The sequence below is a fragment of the Molossus molossus genome, unplaced genomic scaffold (genome assembly GCF_014108415.1).
Source record: "Molossus molossus isolate mMolMol1 unplaced genomic scaffold, mMolMol1.p scaffold_m16_p_1, whole genome shotgun sequence".
In the NCBI taxonomy this organism is placed as follows: Eukaryota; Metazoa; Chordata; class Mammalia; order Chiroptera; family Molossidae; genus Molossus; species Molossus molossus.
In genome coordinates this window covers 204,342,929-204,360,938 of record NW_023425344.1, presented here as the reverse complement: position 1 = coordinate 204,360,938, position 18,010 = coordinate 204,342,929, and the positions used below count along the sequence as shown (strand labels likewise).

Sequence of the window (18,010 nt, the reverse complement as noted above, 5' to 3'; positions counted from 1 at the left end):
AAGGCTCAGGCTGGAAGTCAGATGAGAACCTCCATAATCAATCCCAAGGGTTCATTTCTGTTCAGCTGGTATTTTAAAAACTCTTGTACAGATCTTGCTCCTGTTTTCTAGAGTTTAGAGACATCTAGTCACTTACACATGACTGGATTATCTGAACCAACACATTTAAAGGTCATTTGGAAGCCTCAAAAGTTAGTGATGAAACATCTACCCCACTTTGGAGAAACAAGGTGGAGCAGGTGGCTCACGTTCATGCCGAGATTCTCTTCTCCCTAAACACATGTCCTTCCCAGCTTCGGGACTCTGCTCTAGAAACAGGCTCGCCAGGAACCCCTAGCCAGACATTAAATCTAGGTAGATTATATTCAGGGTTTTTGGCTGCAACAGTCTGTTTTGGCTTCTTTGTGATGTTTTAATTTCACCTCCAACATCAGAAAGCCCTGTTGTATTGTAAGCCGGGGTTTGTAAATGGTAGCAAGTTAAAATAAGTCTACTATAGTTCAAAGAAAAAGTTTCAAACTATTACATTTAACTAATGGTTTCAGTGAGAACCTTACAATATTGCCCCTGCATGTTGTAAAAATGTACTGCTTACAAAAAAAAACCAAAAACGGTTTAGCACTTGTTTACAATACAGCATGAGGTATTTTCAGCCCTTGTATAGAAATCAACTAGGATCCTTAGTTAATTAACACCTCACCTTAAAATTGGTCTCGCCTTGCATATTAGGTGCTGATATTTCTTGATGGATGATGCAGAGATTGCGAGCAAAGGTCATGAGGACCCCCTGGAGATCCTCACCGATTGTTCTGTTAATGATATCCAAACAAATGAGTTTACCAACGATTCCCCTCACATGCTTAAAAACAATCACCCTCTCATTTGTGCCTGTCTGGTGACGGAATTTAATGAGTGTTTTCAATCTCACAAGGTGGCAATCTTCAGGGAGATATGAAAGATGAGGCTCCATTTTAACTTGTCAACAAAAAGGATTTGAGTAATAAATATTTTTTATTAATCAACTTAGCAGAATATAGCAATAGATTCAGTCATTCCCAGCAAAAGGCTACCACTGAGTGAGGACAGCAGTATTAGCTCATTTAAAAAATTGTCGAAGTTAGGTTAATAGAATTGTTGCTAAGTGTAATTCATGCCTAACAACTTCCTGGTCTACAGAGACATTTGTAGTTCAGTATTATTTTCTACTTCATGTATTCAAGTGACTCCTGCTACTTAGAAGTGCGCCCCATCCACATTTAGAGACTGCCCCATCCACAGACAGCTAGCTATCTTTATAAAGCTGAACACACACTTTTAGAAAATTTCAACTCAGCCAGTGTGGCTCAGTGGTTGAGTGTCAACCCATGCACCAAGAGGTCACCAGTTCGATTCCTGGTCAGGGCACATGCCCAGTTGTGGGCCCAATCCCCAGTGGGGGGCATGCAGGAGGCAGCCAATCGATGTTCTCTCTCATCAATATTTCTATCTCTCTCTCCCTCTCCCTCTCCCTTCCTCTCTCTCCAAAATCAATAAAGAAAAAGAAAAAGAAAAAAAAAAAAAGAATGAAAGAAAAGAAAGAGCCCTGGCCGGTTTGGCTCAGTGGTTAGAGTGTTGGCCTGCGGTCCGGAGAGAGCCGAGTTCGGTTCCCACTAAGGGCACATACCTCAGTTGCAGTTTGTTCCCGGCCCTGGTTGGGTCGCATGGGTGGCAACTACTCGATGTTGATGTCTCTCTCTCCCTCCTACTCTATCTAAACAAAATATTAAAAAAAAAAAAGTCCTCAGGTGAGGATAAAAAAAAAAGAAAATTTCAGCTCAGCCAGTGTGGCTCAATGGTTGAACGTTGACCCATGTACCAGGAGGTACCCAGTTCGATTCCTGGTCAGGGCACATGCAGGTTGTGGGCCCAATCCCCAGTGGGGGGCATGCAGGAGGTGGCCAATCGATGTTGCTTCTCATCGATGTTTCTCTCTCTCCCTCTCCCTTCCTCTCTCTCTCAAATCAATAAAGAAAAAATATTTAAAAAAAAAAGAAAATTTCTGAGATGACTTGTAAACCATCTTGTAGAGTTATACTTTGGTCGGTGAACATTCCCAAACAACTAGATCGTTGTTAGTTTTAACTTGGAAACAAAACTCCAGGGTATTTTTCCTAACTATTTTTCGAACTTTGTTTATCAAAGAAAAAGAATACATTAAATAAATGGATTAATTTAAAAAAATTCTGTCCTGAGGGAGTGAACCTAGGGAGCTAGCTGCCCCTTAAGGTAGCTGCAAAAAGAGTTGGAATTACTTCTTTCCTAGATGTTACCTGTAAAATAAGCCACTTAGAATCTAAGATGTAGACCTTTTAGAATGGCTGCCTTCCAACCTAATCATGCTTTCCCTTGGGTGAGACTGAGATTAGAAAGCTTCCCAGGGCTCAAGACAGGAGAACAGGGCTTTGTCCTGCCACTCACTGTGTGACTTTGGGGAAAGTTACTTAACCGCTCTGGGTCTTCATTTCTTTATCTCTGAATGAAGGAATTGGATTAGATCTGTGCTCCCAAACATTTTGAGTGACATTTCCCAAATCTAAGGACTGCCTTCCTTAAAGCTACTGAACATTAGTATCTCTTCTTTTAGGAGAATAAATATCACTCAAGGCAACTTCAGAGTTGATAATGTTAAAAAGGTGTTCATGCCCGGCTGGTAAGGCTCAGTGGTTGAGCATTGACCCATGCACCAAGAGGTCGTCGGTTTGATTCCTGGTCAGGGCACATGCCCAGGTTGTGGGCCTGATCCCCAGTGGGGGGCATCGAGGAGGCAGCCAATCAATGTTCTCTCTCATCAATGTTTCTATATCTCTCTCCCTTTCCCTTCTCTCTCTAAAATAAATGAAGAAAAATTATTTTTTTAAAAAAAGGTATTCATGTTTTATTGCCACAGGGTTAGTATATATTAGACCCTGAGTGCTTCTAAAACAGCAGACTCATGGCTCTATCCCAGATCAACAAAATCGGAATCTTTGGGTTTGAAATCTAGGAACACCAAGCTCCCCAGGTGATTCTTACCTATACTAAAGATTGAGAACGATACTTTAAAAAATTACAGGTATAGCCCAGTCAGTGTGGCTCAGTGGATGAGCATCGACCCATGTACCAAGAGGTCACCAGTTCGATTCCCAGTCAGGGTACATGCCCAGGATGTGGGCCTGATCCCCAGTGGGGAGCAGGCAGGGGGAAGCCAATTGATATTGTTTCTCATGGATGTTTCTATCTATCTCTCCTTCTCCCTTCCTCTCTCTCTAAAATCAATAAAGAAAAAATACTTAAAAAAATTACAGGTGTATGTGCATGTGTATGTGAGATGTAGGGGTCCACGCATGTCTTCGTGCCCCCCCTACCATCCTTCTTCAGCCTGCTGGGGTTTATGGTTCTCAGGTTGGGAACCAAGAGGCTGGAGGGATTTACGTCTCCTTCCCTATTAATTCATTCATTTCTAGAATGTCCTTCACTTTCCCTTCCCTGAAATTTCTCCTCAAATTCCACTATTCCAAGAAATATCCCATAATAAATGGAGTTGGTATGAAGTTATACTGGCAAAACTCTGGTCTGTAAGGTCATCCCAAAATTCTGGTCTGTACGGTCATCCCATCTTGGAGTCCTCATCTTTTCTAAAGAGGTGGTCAACTAACCTTCTTCACCCAATGTGACCTGATTGCAATAAAGCCAGAGCCCACCCATCTCATGAAAAGCCTCTCCTTAAAGCTCCAGAGAAAATTTAAGCAACACGAAGGGAACATTAAAAAGCTTATATCTGCTCATCTTTTCTTTTTCAATACGAGTTCTAGAAAATGAGGACTGTCTGCTGGCCACTGTCTATTAAGTTATCTATTCTCAACCTCCATGTTCATGCCTTAGTGCAATCCCTGATATACTAGCTATAATTCTACCCTTTTATCTTACACTCAAGAAAGTACAGCTAGATGCAAGTGAGAATCTCAGCGATGATCTTCAATCCTTCTAATATTCAGAAAAAGTAAATTAGCAAACTCAGTACAAACTTGCACAATAGCCTGAGAATCTTTATCTTCCGTAGAAGGGTTCCAGGGTGGCCACACAATATCATCATTGCAGTATATTGAAAAAAACAATAGATTTGAGATCAGGAGATACAATCTACTGTGTGACCCCAACAAATCACATCCCCTTTCTAAACCTCAGTCTCCCTTCTATATTATGGGGTCAATTGAGCGCCAAGTCCTTCCTTGCTTTTCCCAGTCATTCCCTGCAGTAAGGGATGAAAATAAGATGGGACAGAAAACAGTAGACAAGGCTCTAAAGAGTCTTTCAGTAGGCTCCTGTCAACAGTGCCCCCTCTGTAGGATGTGTGAGCAGCAATAACCATTCATTCTAGAAGGTACATCAGTAGGACTATTTCTACCACCAAAGCTAGTCTGCAGGTCAAGGCATCCTCGCCTGAAGCCTCAGGGGGCATGTGCAGGCACAGCTGGGCGGGTTCCTCTTGGTCTAATTATTCATTCTGTAGGTTTCAGCATCAAATCAACCTTGCTGCTTGGTCAGCTTGGTGATTGGGGGGTTTCCTTTTTCACAAAACAGTCTCCTTCTAACTCCTAAATTTTGTGATGGTGTTCCTCTTGCTTGGTCCTCTACGCACTATCACCTGCCTGGCTAATGCTTCCCAGGGCCCATACTTCAGAAACTCTGCTCTGCCCTGTTAACACTATGCTTGTTTCATCCCATCAATTCTAGGACACAAGTCCTGTTCCTGAATGTCATCTTCTGCTGATAGGCTCCTTTCATCCCATCCCCTTGCCAACCCTAGTCTCTAAAAGCAGCCTCCTCTTTGAGCTCTTACAGTCTTGCACCCTCCAACTCGCCCTCAGGTTGTCCTTTTACTCTTTGTAGTTGCAACATTTCTGGCTGATGCTGCTTCTTGGGATGACCTCTAGGTACCTGAACCCCGTTTTTTGCTTGCTTGGCTGTTCTCTTCCTCTTCTGAAAGGCGGTCACTCCTCCCAGCCTCATCCCTGTGCATGAGGGTTTGTCTAGTTCTAGTCCCGGCCCAGCGTGCCCTTTTCAGTCTACCTTTCATGCCAGCCAGTGCCCGGGAGTTTATGTCTCTGTGTTCTGACTTCTAGTTCTTGTACTTAACTAACCCATTATCTGAATTCCTGAGCTTAGAAATGTACTTGGACCTTGAAACTTACCTGATTAATTAGAGTCATAACTATACAAATTGCTTATTCCCCAGCTTGCCAACTTCAAATCCAGTTGAGTGCTTGGTTCTCCCAGTCCCCATAACTGCTTGGTGGCCTATGTCCTGCCATAGCCCTGGCATCAAAGTGACAAGTTTGGAGGGAGTGAATAGGAACTATTTCTTCTCTGGTGTTCTGGCTTGTGGTAAGCTTCTCCCCTTTCCTGGCTTATCAAGAGTTGACATGCTAAACCATTTATGATGCTTGTTACAACTGATAATACTTTGATAAAATAAAGGGCTGTACTTTAGATAGGGAGTTGAGACCTGTCTATAGGCTCGAGATAGGCAAGGGAGCCTGTCTTGCCTGTTTTTGTGTGCAACACTGGAACCAGTGTCTGAGAGACTGAGCATCTGGGGGGAAACTGAGGCTCTTCAGGAACATTGACACTTAATAGAGGAATTGGCTCTTACTTGGTCAATTTTTTTTTAATTTTTAATTTTTTTTCATTTATTGATTTTTGAGAGAGAGGAAGTGAGAGGGAGAGAGAGAAACATTGATTGGCTACCTCCTGCATGCCTCCCACTGGGAATTTGGCCCACAACCTGAGCCTGTGCCCTGACCGGGAACCGAACTGGTGATCTCTTGGTGCATGGCTCGATGCTCAACCGCTGAGCCACACCGGCTGGACCTTGGTCAGTTTTTTATGAGACCAGATCTTCGTGTGTAGATTTCAATGTGAGGTCACCCTGCTGTAGATGTTATAAGGAGAGACATACAGAGCAGAAATGGTTTCCCAATAAATTAGAATGACTTAAAGGCACCAAATAACCCTACTCCAAGATATGAAATAAGATACAATTCAAGATGGTGGCCCTAAAGTTCTGAGTCCCAGATCAGGAGAGGCTTTGCCAACTCTCCAATATTCCCTGGAGAGAACTTTGCAGGAAACAGGGAAGCACAGAGAAGCCCCCTGATGCTGCCAGAGGGACTCTTCTCGGCATATGTGGATCTGAAGAAGACTGTCCCACAGCCAGAACTAGGTCTGAGGAGGAGCTACCAACCCTGCCTTTTGGGGGTGCCCCTTGCCAAAGGCACTAGAACACTTTTCTAAGTATGCTAGCCCTTCCAAGGTCACAGCATCCGAACTCTTTCATCATCAGTCAGATGTGTTGTGTGTGTGTGCATTTGAGTGTGATATGTTGTTGAAACTAGCCTTTTACTTATCAATCTGGATGATTAACCAATTATATTTATGAATCCCCACTGACACATCTAAAGTCATTTTATGAAATACTTGAAGATCTAAATAAAATAAGAGAGACTTCTAGTAAATCAGCATGCTGATTAAAAAACAAACAAACCTAGCCCAGCTGGTGTTGCTTAGTGGTTGAGCATCGACCCATGCACCAAGAGGTTGCTGGTTCGATTCCCCGTCAGGGCACATGCCCAGGTTGTGGGCCTAATCTTAGCCCAGTGAGGGGCATGCAGGCGGTAGCCAATCGATGTTCTCTCTCATTGCTGTTTCTATCTCTCTCATCCTCTCACTTCCTCTCTCTCTAAAATCAATTTAAAAAATTATAAAAACAAACAAACAAACAAAACCCTCATAGAAAGACAACAGTATGGTGATTACCAGAGGGAAATGGGGTGGGGCGAGGTAGAAGAGGGTAAAGGGGGGTAAATAGTGACAGAAGGAGACTTGACTTGGGGTGGGGAATACACAATACAATACACAGATGATGTATTATAGAATTGTACACCTCAAATCTATATAATTTTACTAACCAATGTAACCCCAATAAATTCAATTAAAATAAAAACATTAGAAGAGTCATACTTATTGGTTGTTACAGTCTATTTTCTTAGCTTATTACATCTCATAGACATAGTTCATACTCACAACATTCCCATCTTGTCTCTCCTCAGGTGTTCATATAGTATAAAAACAGTTCCTTGTCTGTCCTGTGAAATTTGAATGGGGAGAAAAGAAATAGTATATTATGTTGAAAACAAAGTAAAGAAAATGTACTACCCTAAGACTGATTTGAATTAAAATCTAAAGTTATCTGCAAATATTGTGAGAAGTACATTTGGAAAGGCTGTCTTGAGAAAATGGAATAGATATATTCTAGGGCAGTGCTTTTGTTGTTGTTGTTGTTGTGTGTGTGTGTGTTTCTTTATTGATTTTAGAGAGAGAGGAAGGGAGAGTGAGAGAGAGACAGAAACATCAATGAGAGAGAACATCGATTGGCCACCTCCTGCATGCCACCCACTGGGGATTTGGCCCACAACATGGGCATGTGCCCTGACCAAGAATCAAACTGGTGACCTCTTGGTGCATGGGTCCACGCTCAACCACTGAGCCACACTAGCCAGGCATGCTGTTGTTTTTTTCAATTATTATTATTAAGATATAATTTACATATAGCATTGTGTAAATTTAAGGTTTACAACATATTCATTTGATGTATTCATATATTGCATATGATTACCACTGTGGCTCTAGTCAAGACCTCTGTCACATCATGTGACTATTTCTTTTTTGCAGTGAGATACAGTCTTTTAGCAACTTTGAAGTAAGTATATAATACAGTATTGTTGACTATAATCACCATGCTGTGCATTAGCTCTCTAGGACTGATTCATCTTCTAGTTGCAAGTTTTTACCCTTTAACAGTGTATCTCCAATTCTCATCTCCTCACTACCCCTGGAAACCCCCAATCTACTCTCTGTCTCTATAGGTTTGGCTTTTTAGATTCCACATATATGTGACATCATACAATATTTGTCTTTATCTGGCTTATCTCATTTAGAATAATGCACTCAAGGTCCATCCATGTTGTCACAAATGGCAGGATTTCTTTCTTTCTCATGGCTGAATAATCCTCCACTTTTCTTTTATCCATTCATTCATCAATGGACATCTAGGTTGTTTCCATATCTTGGCTATTTTGAATAACGCTGCAATGAACACGGAGGTGCAGATATCTCTTTGAGATGGCGATTTTGTTTCCTTTGGACAGACACCCAGAAGTGGAATTGATGGGTCATATGGTCGTTGTATTTTTAATTTTTTGAGGAACCTCCACAGTGGCTGCACCAACTTACATTCCCACCAATAGGGCACAAGGGTCCCTTTACTCCACATCTTCACCAGCACTTATCTCTTGTCTAGAACAAGGTGTTCCTTGAAATTAGATCCTCAGAATACCCATATCAGAATAATCTAAGGTGCTTGTTAAAATGGATTTTCAGCCCTAGCCGGTTTGGATCTGCGGTTAGAGCATCAGCCTGTGGTCCAGAGAGACCCAGGTTCGGTTCCCGCTAAGGGCGCGTACCTCGGTTGCAGTTTGTCCCTGGCCCTGGTTGGTCGTGCGGATGGCATCCACTCGATGTGTCCCTTTCACGTCGATGTTTCTCCCTCTCTTTCTCCCTCCCACTTTATCTGAACAAAAAACGGAAAAATGTCCTCGGGTGAGGATAAAAAAATAAATAAATAAATAAATAAAATAAAACAAAATTGATTTTCATGGGCATCATCCAAGCTCAGGATCATTGGGAGGGAATCTGCCTTTTAGCTCACTTCCTAGATGATTCTCATGTACATCAACATTTGAAAACACTGTTCTAAGAGCAGTGGGTAAAAACATGCGCCCTGGCTGGTTTGGCCCAGAGGTTAAAGCATCGGCCCGTGAACCAGTGAGTCGTGGGTTCGATTTCGGCCAAAGGCATGTATCTCGGTTGCAGATCATCCCAGCCCTGGTCGGGGTCGTGCAGAAGGCAACCAGTAGATGTGTTGCTCTCACATCGATGTTTCTACCCGTCTCCCTCCCTCCCTCCCACTCTATCTGAAGATAAACAGAAAAATATCCTTGGGTGAGGATAAAAAAATACGTATAGAGAGAAGCAATTTGTTGTGTGGAAACTAATTTGTATTTCAATGGAAAACTGTGTGTTGTCTATGGCCCATCTTATTACCTTGATTCTATGGAAGATATTTTACAACTCTGTAGGTGTCTGAGAGACAAGCAGATTCTGTTCACAGTTTCCTTGATTTTTCTCTCCTGCTCCCCTTGTGGAAAAGCCAGTTTTGCACCATTTGCATATTCATTTCAATATTCCTGATCTATAAAGATGTCTGTTTTTTTTTTATTCATTTTTGTACTGGTTATAACATCTGCCTACTTCTTCTCTGTTAAGTAAAATATTTATCATGTGTTTAATTTTGTATCTGTATGAGAGGCATTATTTTATTCTGCTTTAAAAATGATCTTGTATCAGTTTTCTCCAAATTAATAAAAGTTAACACTGGAGTTGTTCAATAGTGGAAATGGCTGCCCCATGAAATTCTGAACTTCTGATTTCTGGAAGTACAAAAGAAGGAAACATTTTGGGGATTTGGTAGCAGACATCGCATGCCAGGATTATGAGTGCCCACTGACTCCCCATTTTATCAGGAAACCTGGGCATTAGGACAGACAATGGACTGGAGCAGTGCCGGCTGTGCACCGGAATCATCCGAGCGCTTTACAAACAGAATGCCTGAGGCCCCACCTCCAGAAACACCGATTCAGTTGGTCTGGAGTGGGCCCTGGGTATAGAGTCATGCTGAGCCATATTAGAGCCTGAGGTTAAGGAAAAATAGTTTGTTTTTATCGCAAATTTTGATATTTTGTTCATTATGGATTTTTTGCATTAAATTTTATTTTTAACATATTGCATTGTAATATTATTTATCTTTAATATTGAAGGGTGTGTGTGTGCTCCCTTAAATTCTGTGCCTTGCTTGTCTTACCCCAAGCCCAGCCCTGCCTGGGCATCTGCGCTTTGTAGAGCTCCCCACTCAGGCCACTCCAGTGGGCGGCCAGGGTTGGACCCTCTGACGCATTGATCTGTCCGGCGTCTCACACCCTTTACCACGCTGTCTAGTATGAAAGCTACTAGCCACATGGGACTACTGAGAACCTGAAATATGCATAATCAAAACTGAGATGTGCTGCTGTAGCTTTCAGAGACTTAGTACAAAAAGTAAAGTATCTCAGTAAGTTTTATAGTAACTCCATGTTGAAATGATGATATTTGTTTTCTGTTTGGGGAGCATCCTTTTCTTGACACTGATTTCTGAATCAATCAGGTAGTCTAGGTTATGCTGCAGTATTTAAAAAACCAAACAACCCCCCCAAAATTCTTAGTTGTTTATAACAACAAAAGTGTGATTTGCGCTCATGCTGCATTTCCCACATGGGCTGGCATGGGTTTCTGGTAGTGTTGGAACACTTGGGGACCCAGGCTGAAGGAAGCTACGTCTCAAAGTGCTTCCATGATTTCTACAGTAGGAAAACGATATATGGCAACTCACGAAGTGGCCCTCAAAGGCTTCTGCATACAAAGGACACCCATCCCTTTCGCTCAGATTTCACGGGCCAAACGGAGTTGCAGTGCCGTGCTTGGCTTCCGGGAGAGGGCTGAGGAAGCATACTTTTGTTGTGCGTCTGGAAGGAGGAGAATCAGAATGTTTTGGACAGTCCCAATGACTGCCACCATGGCAATATCCTGGCCTGAGGAAGTGACCGCTGGTGGTGGTGGAGCTATTTAGGGCCATGGCACACTGCCTGTGTGTGTGAGACCATCCTGCCCCACACAGTCGCAGGCAGTAAACATGACACTTCCCCCCATATGGCTTTCATTGAAACTTCATTTCATTAGCAAATCAGTGGGGGTATTTTGTAGCATTGCAGAAATACCAAGCATGAGACCCACCAAGTTGGTTATAAACTCAGCCATGCTTCCTTCCAATATTCAGCAAGGAAAAATAAACTCATTGGGTGATCTCATTTCCCTTTTTGTCTTTCTCTGAGATCTTGGACTAGAAACATCGTTTGAAATTCTGCGATAATAATGGGGAGAAAAACATGAATGTTGAGAATAAGGACTTTTAAAGATTCTTCTTTTGGTAGCATTGACAATGATACATTGTTAATGTTGCTTCTTTTTCTGGGAAGAACACCCACATTAAATTTGACCAAGAGTGGGAGCAGGTAGCAGAGGTGACACGGATCCTTTGACTCAGCATCTCTCAAGGAGGCAATAAAAGTTCAGAGAAGTTAATTGTTAAACGAAGCTTCTTCTTTTTCTTTGGTAGGGTAGAAATAGTCATGGTGGCTATGAAGACGTTCATGCTTATTTAGCTAAGGAATACGTGAGGGGTACCTAGATGGAATATTTTATTTGTAATGGTTCCCAGAATGCTGGGTGGGTTGGTGATAATATTTTAGATATAGTTAGTCCTTAGGTGGGGGAAAGGCACCTAGGGGACTGCTGGTTATTTGACTTTATGGACAATTAATGACTCAAACATCAGTTCCACAGAATGACTAGCTGTGTGATCTTGGGAAAGTGCTTAAACTCTTTGAGCCTAAATTCCTCAGTGTGATCTGGTAGAAATAATAGCTTCTTACAAGAGAGGTACGAAGATTAAAGAGATAATGAAGTACTAGTGCTGGGCTCGGTGCTAGGCTGGTCCATCACCTGCCTGTTGAAGATGGGCAGTCAAGTGAACAAGGGGACAGTCTGACCAGGGATTGACCCCAGGGTCTGAAAAGACGAGAACCCATCTCAGGAAAACTAGAGCAAGGGTATTGTTGAAGAATTTCCAGGTTTTCCAAGTAGTCACATGACTCTTTTTCCTCATCTCAGACTTTAAGACTCCATTTTCTTCTCTCTTTTTTCTTATTGTGCTTCTGTTTATTATTTGCTCTTTTTCTTTCTGTTTATCCTCTTCATTTTAAAAAATGGATTCTTCCAGTCTCTTCCTCTCTTAAAAGAGAGGTTTTTATCTTCTCTTTTCTTCTGTTATCTTTTTCTTCTTCATATGGGTCTATCACTCCATTGTCTTCCATTCCTAATTCTCTTTCTCTCCCATGTCCTCTCTCATCTTTTGTAAGTCGTTCAGCCCCGCTGAGCTGGAGGCAGAGGTGTGTTCAGAGCGCTCTGCCCCTCTCTGTGAGTCTCCTCGCCCCGAGCTGCTCCCTCCGCACCGTCCACTGTCTCCTGGGCCGTGGCAGTCTGTTTCCTGTACTAACATTTGTTCTTAGAAATGAATCAACTCAGAGCCACGAAGGTATACATAACATGAAATTTGGTGCTTTGCTTTTCCCAGGAGTATTAGAACTTCAATCAAGTATGAAGTCTTTAGACAAAGAAATATATCTCTAATAATAATTTAGAAAGTTACGGAGTATGTCTTCTTTCAGGCAGGACACTTTCTCTGCCACATATGCCTATTCACAGAGCTTGTTCTGCTTCGATATTTTAGAACGAAATAAAACAAACAGGATTCAGACAAAGCTAGAGTTAGATGTAGCCACCTTCTGGTACATAGAAATGTTTCAGTCTAATCAGTTTGGGGCTAAAAACTTTTTAATTCCAAAGGGATTATGTCGAGCAGATGTAATAATTATTTTCAGGTAGATCTGTTCAATCTGGCTTTTCCCATTTTCTCTCTAGTTTACCAATTTTAATGTAATTTGTAAGAGAATATGCGCTCCACTATACATGTTTACAAACAGCATGAATCAGTCTAACCAAAGGGCCTCATGCACCCTGACAGTGCCCTGCAGCGGGTGGAGATGGCCACGTGTCAGCAGGGCCGCTCTGGTCACTGCTGGCTTTGTGCCGAAGGGCTATATGCTTTTCAAGGACCTATAAAAAGACCCAACCCTTGAAAAATTGTGTTTGTTCTCAAGTATGAAAAATAAAAATTAATAAATGTAGAACTGAATATCTGCAAGTCAAAACATTTGATCAATTGGTTATTGCCCAATTTTTATGTCATTAAGAATTACATCTATAAATGACATTATGTGAGAGGTGCCTGTATTTTAATATGTTTGATGTGATGTGGGTGGGTCTCCCACATGGGTCACTCAGGTCTTGAATAGTCATCAGTGTCAGAGATGTGAAAAGCCTGAATCAAAGCACAAACACATGAAACTGTTTCCCAGGGTAACATGAGTCTCTAGGCACAAACTGGAGGTTCTGGTTTAGGAAGGAGATATAATATCTCATTCGTCCCCATCCATCTACATTAAGGATGAAGTGACTGGACAGGGGCCATCAATATCACTGAAAAGAGACCCAAAATGGGAGAAATTGTTTTCATTAGAACTCCTTCTAGAAAGAAACTACTATTTGTAGGTAGAAGGATGCTATGAGCTGAATTGCATGCCTCCCTCCCCCCAGTGCACATGTTGCGCCCTAACGCCATGTGACTATATTGGAAACGGGGCCTCTAAGGAGGTGATTAAGGTTAAATGAGGTCGTAAGGTGGACCCTGTCCCGATAGAACTGGAGTACGTATAAAAGAGGTTACGAGACGCCAGAGCTCTCTCTTTCGCTTCCATGTCAGGACGGAGGAGAAGTGGCCGTCTGGAAGCTGAGAAGAGAGCCCTCACTAGGAGCCCAGTGACCAGCATCTTCTCCTTGGGCTCCCAGGCCTCCAGCATGATGGGACATGCATTTCTGTTGTTGTTGTTATGGCATCCTGAGCAGACTAAGACAGAGGACAGATGCTGAGGAACAGCTTTGGGTGGGGTCAGGAGCTTAAGGACATGTTTCAGGATCAAGAGATGGTCCCCCAAACTCCTCCTAAGTCTGGTGAGCTACAAAGCTTTTACCTGACCAAGGTGGGTGTGCAAGTTTAGGGACAGAGCTGTACTTCCCAGGACGAAGTACTACCCCTGGTGGAGCTGCCTTTCTACCCGTCCCCAAGCAGCTCCCAGCCTTACTCCAAATACACGCCAAACTAACGCTTAGACAAGATCTGTCCGAAGGGCCCAGATTATTAGTTGCCTAGATCGCCCACAGGCCTGTATTCATTTGGTCTAGCGTTGGCCATGGCCAACTGTCACCCTTCATACCTCAATGTCATAGCCAATGCCATGGGCCTTACACATCTGGAATAAAACGTAGTGGAAAACCAGCGAGAGGTTGCTGTGCCTCAGGTGGGTAGTCATCACTGCATAGCGACAGGTGGCCGGCGACTGGAAAAGACCACAACTGAACGTAAGACTCTTTACAAAACATTTAAATAAATGTTTGAGTTTAGAATAGTTGTAGATTAACAGAGAAATTACAAAGATAATACAGAGAGTTCCTATTTACCCCATAGTCAGTCCCAATGTTAACATCTTACATTGATTTGTTACGTTTGTCATAACTAAGAAACCAAATTGCTACATTACTATTAACTTAAGTCCATACTATGTTTCAGTTTTATTAGTTTTTCCCCTAACTGCTTCCCCCCAACACCACTTCCTTTGTATTTTTATTTTTTGGTTCCAGGATCCCATCCAGGGTACTGCATTATTTTTGGTTGTCATGTTTCTTTAGTTTTTTCCTGGACTGTAATGGTTTTTCAGATTTTCTTTGTTTTTTATAATCTTGACAGTTTTGAGGAGTGCTGTTCAGCTGTTTCATAAAATGCCCCTCAATTTGGGTTTGCCGGATGTTCTTCTTATGATTAGAATGGGTAATGTGTTTCTGAGAGGAGGACTCCATAGGGAAAGTGCTCTTTTGTTACCTCAAATCAAGGTTATTGTATCAACACGACTGACGAGGCCAATCTGGATCTCCTGGCTAAGGTAGTTTTTGCCAGGTTTCTCACTGTAATATACTCTCCCCTTCACACTGTGCTCTTTGGAAGCAAGGCACTAAGCATAGGCCACCTGCTTGAGAGGACCGATGTTAGAATTTTTGTTTTAGCTGCTTTCTTTGTTTGGGAAACTGTTATCCTTTATCCTGTGTGCCTTTCAGTGGGAGCTACCCCAAAGAGGTTACAGTAGGCCTGAAGTATTTCAATTATAATATTTCCTAAAAACATTTAAAATTTAATATGTACAAAAGAAAGTATTGGATCCTGCAGTTCAGTGGCATATCCTTTGTGAGATGTGATTTTGCCTTTGACAATCAGCTATGTTTGTCCTTGGATGACTGTGAATTTGGAGAATAGCAAACAGGGCCACAGCCAACCTTTGGGCATAGAAAATGAAGGCACCTGGCCCAGATTTTAAACATTGGGGACCCTCGAGTGCTGAGCAACCAGGTGCCTGTCCTAGTGCAGTACTTGAAATAGAAGGAGAAAGAGATGCTGTCGGTCCCCAGCTGGCTGCAAGGATCATGAGACTGACACTACCTATTGTGACACCTCACTTTCTCCATCTCTGAGATCATACACGGGAACTGAGGCTGACTGAGTGTCTAGCAGAGAATGGACATCACACACACACACACACACACACACACACACACACACACACCTTTCGAGACATTTTCCCCCCACATATTATGTTCCTTCAACATTTACATCAAGTATTATATCTGATGGTCACATTATCAGCACTATTAATTAAGCCTGCTCTTCCCATGTGTAAGCTGAGTCCACATCTATAACAACGTTGGGCTCCCCCGGGCTCATGCATCTTGAGTTGTGCGCCTCTGTTAGTACTGTCCCATTTGTAACCACTGGGAATTTTCTTTTTACAAGAGAAGCTCTGAGCCTCATATGTCTCACAGCTGTACTTGTTATCACCTGACCTATCATGAGTTGTCCCCCTTATATGGCCGGAGGCTTTCTGAGGGCAGGCACTGTTTGCTTTCTGAATCTGCAGGCCGGGTATGTTGCAAACACGCACGCCATCTATGTTTTTTGAATGGAAGAAAGAATGGATAAATGAAACATTGTAAGTGGATAGCACTCCCTCTCACTTGAGACTTCACAGGATATAATTCAGGGGGCTTCCAGTTAATGAGTGCTTTGGGGCATAAGAAGGAGATTCACAAAGCCAGAGGTCAGTCACGCCATCCTTAGAGAATGACCACTCAGGGCATTCACTTGAGGCCTTGATCTCAGAGGACATCTTTTGGAAGAGGGTGTGGCTGTGGTGGACTTGTCAGGAATTATTGGTGGGATTACAAGAACCAGCGGCAAGAAGTTCTGGCGCAGCTGTTCAGCCAGTGGGGAAGAGCACGGCCACCAGGCCTGCTCGCCCTGCCATGCCAGGCTGTGCCATGCTCCCGTCTGCACAGCAAAGGCCCAGAAGCCTGAGCTCTTGTATACGGAAGTGAACTGTAAATACTCTGGAATTCCATTGTGGTTACTTAGCATGTAATTGCATGGTAATTACCATGAATTCACAAGATAATTCCAAGGTTATTTTTGTCTTCTAAACTTGTCTTATGCTGCCATAGTATATAAACTAGCAAATACAAGATCAGGCCCCAGTCATCAAGGGAGAGAAGTAGGCAGGCATCTGGAAGTAGGATCCAGCTCAATGCCGTTTACCTTGGCTCTGAACCATGTAGAAGAGCTCAGTGCCCAGTGTTTCTGGACAGCAAGCAAAGACAGGCTGTCCTGAGGTTTCTTCCTCTCTACAGAGAGAGACTGAAATTCCCCCTCTCCTAGACCTCGGCTTGTGAGTCATAAAGAATCTGAAAGGAAGTCAGGATATTTGGTATATGTCTCCAAGCTGCCTCTTCTCCATGACCATGACCATCCTAGTCCAGACATTTTTGGCCTGGAGAGCGTTTCTCCTTTCCCCATGGGAGGTGGGGTGCCAGCAGACTTCTGTAGTAGAAAGGATACATGGAGCCAGACTGACTGAGGTTCACAGCCTGACTAGGCCCCTTGCTATACATGTGATCTTGAGTGTCATTTAACGTCTCTGACTTCCGATGATTAAGTAAGCATCTAGCACTGTTCCTGGCACCTGATAAATGGTAGCTACTATTTTTGTTGCTGTTTCTTTGAAAGCATCTATGGGTCCTGGAGCATTTTGGACCTACACTAAATGTAGTTTCCCAAGCTGGTCCTTTCCCTGCTGGTCCCTGGGATTCTGAGCATTGCCACCAGATTGATTGTTTCCTGAATGCAGGTTGGTCAATGCTCAGAACTCGGTAGTGTCTCCTCCTTGCCTTCAAGCTGCAGTCCACGTACCTGGCTGGGTGGGCAGACTCCCCAAACTTGCTCCGTGGACTGCTCTGACCACTTTTCTCACTCCCCACTTCCCAGAGCCTCTGCCTCGGCCCAGCAGGCTCATTGCCATGTCCCAACAGACCACAAACTCTTTTTGGCTTCTGTTCCTCCTTCTGGGGGAGGTCTTCCTCTCCTCAAGACTTGGTGACTTCCTAGTTTTTAAGGATAGACCAAGTGCTATGTTGTTAATAATGCGTTCCCTGCCCCACCCAGTCCACAGTAGTTTTTCCCAAGAACTTTAGCTGCAGGTTGTGGGGCTGTTACTCAAGTAGCACTTACATGAGGGCTTGAGTTCCTCCCTGCAAATGTGCTATTTTATATTTCTTTTCAACTCCTCAAGGATGGGGAGTCTGTCAAATGTCTTTGTATCCCTACTGCTTGGTGGAATTCCTGGCATTTATTAAGTGCTTAATAAGTGTGTAATTATAATGCTAATAAAATGAACATACACGATACATCTACTTTATAAAAGATTTAACCAGCTCTATGGTTTCTACAGGAAAAAGCTATTGGTGATCTAGAGTTGTCCTTTATCCAGCCTGATAGCCAGGTGACAGTGTTGTCGTGAGGTTTAGATGAGGACGTAAAGACCTGGGAACAGTGTCTGGCACAGAGTAAACACTCAGAAAATGTTGGCTCTTATTATCATTTGTGAATTGAAATAATTTCATAAGTATAGAACATTATTTAAAATAAAAACTGACCAACTGACCAATAAACCTTTTTATTAGAAAGGGACTTGACTCAGAAGACCTTGGCTTTGCCACTTAACTTTAT

General features: G+C 42.8%; 1 protein-coding gene across 1 annotated transcript in view; it reads right to left on the bottom strand.

Moving 5' to 3' along the window:
- Positions 1–797: 797 nt before the first annotated feature.
- IQCH (IQ motif containing H) overlaps positions 798–18,010 on the bottom strand; it is a 126,166-nt gene continuing 108,953 nt past the window's right edge. The window contains exon 14 of the mRNA XM_036250778.1: positions 798–809. Coding sequence (XP_036106671.1) covers positions 798–809 — 12 coding nt within the window. The remainder of the gene's footprint in view (positions 810–18,010) is intronic.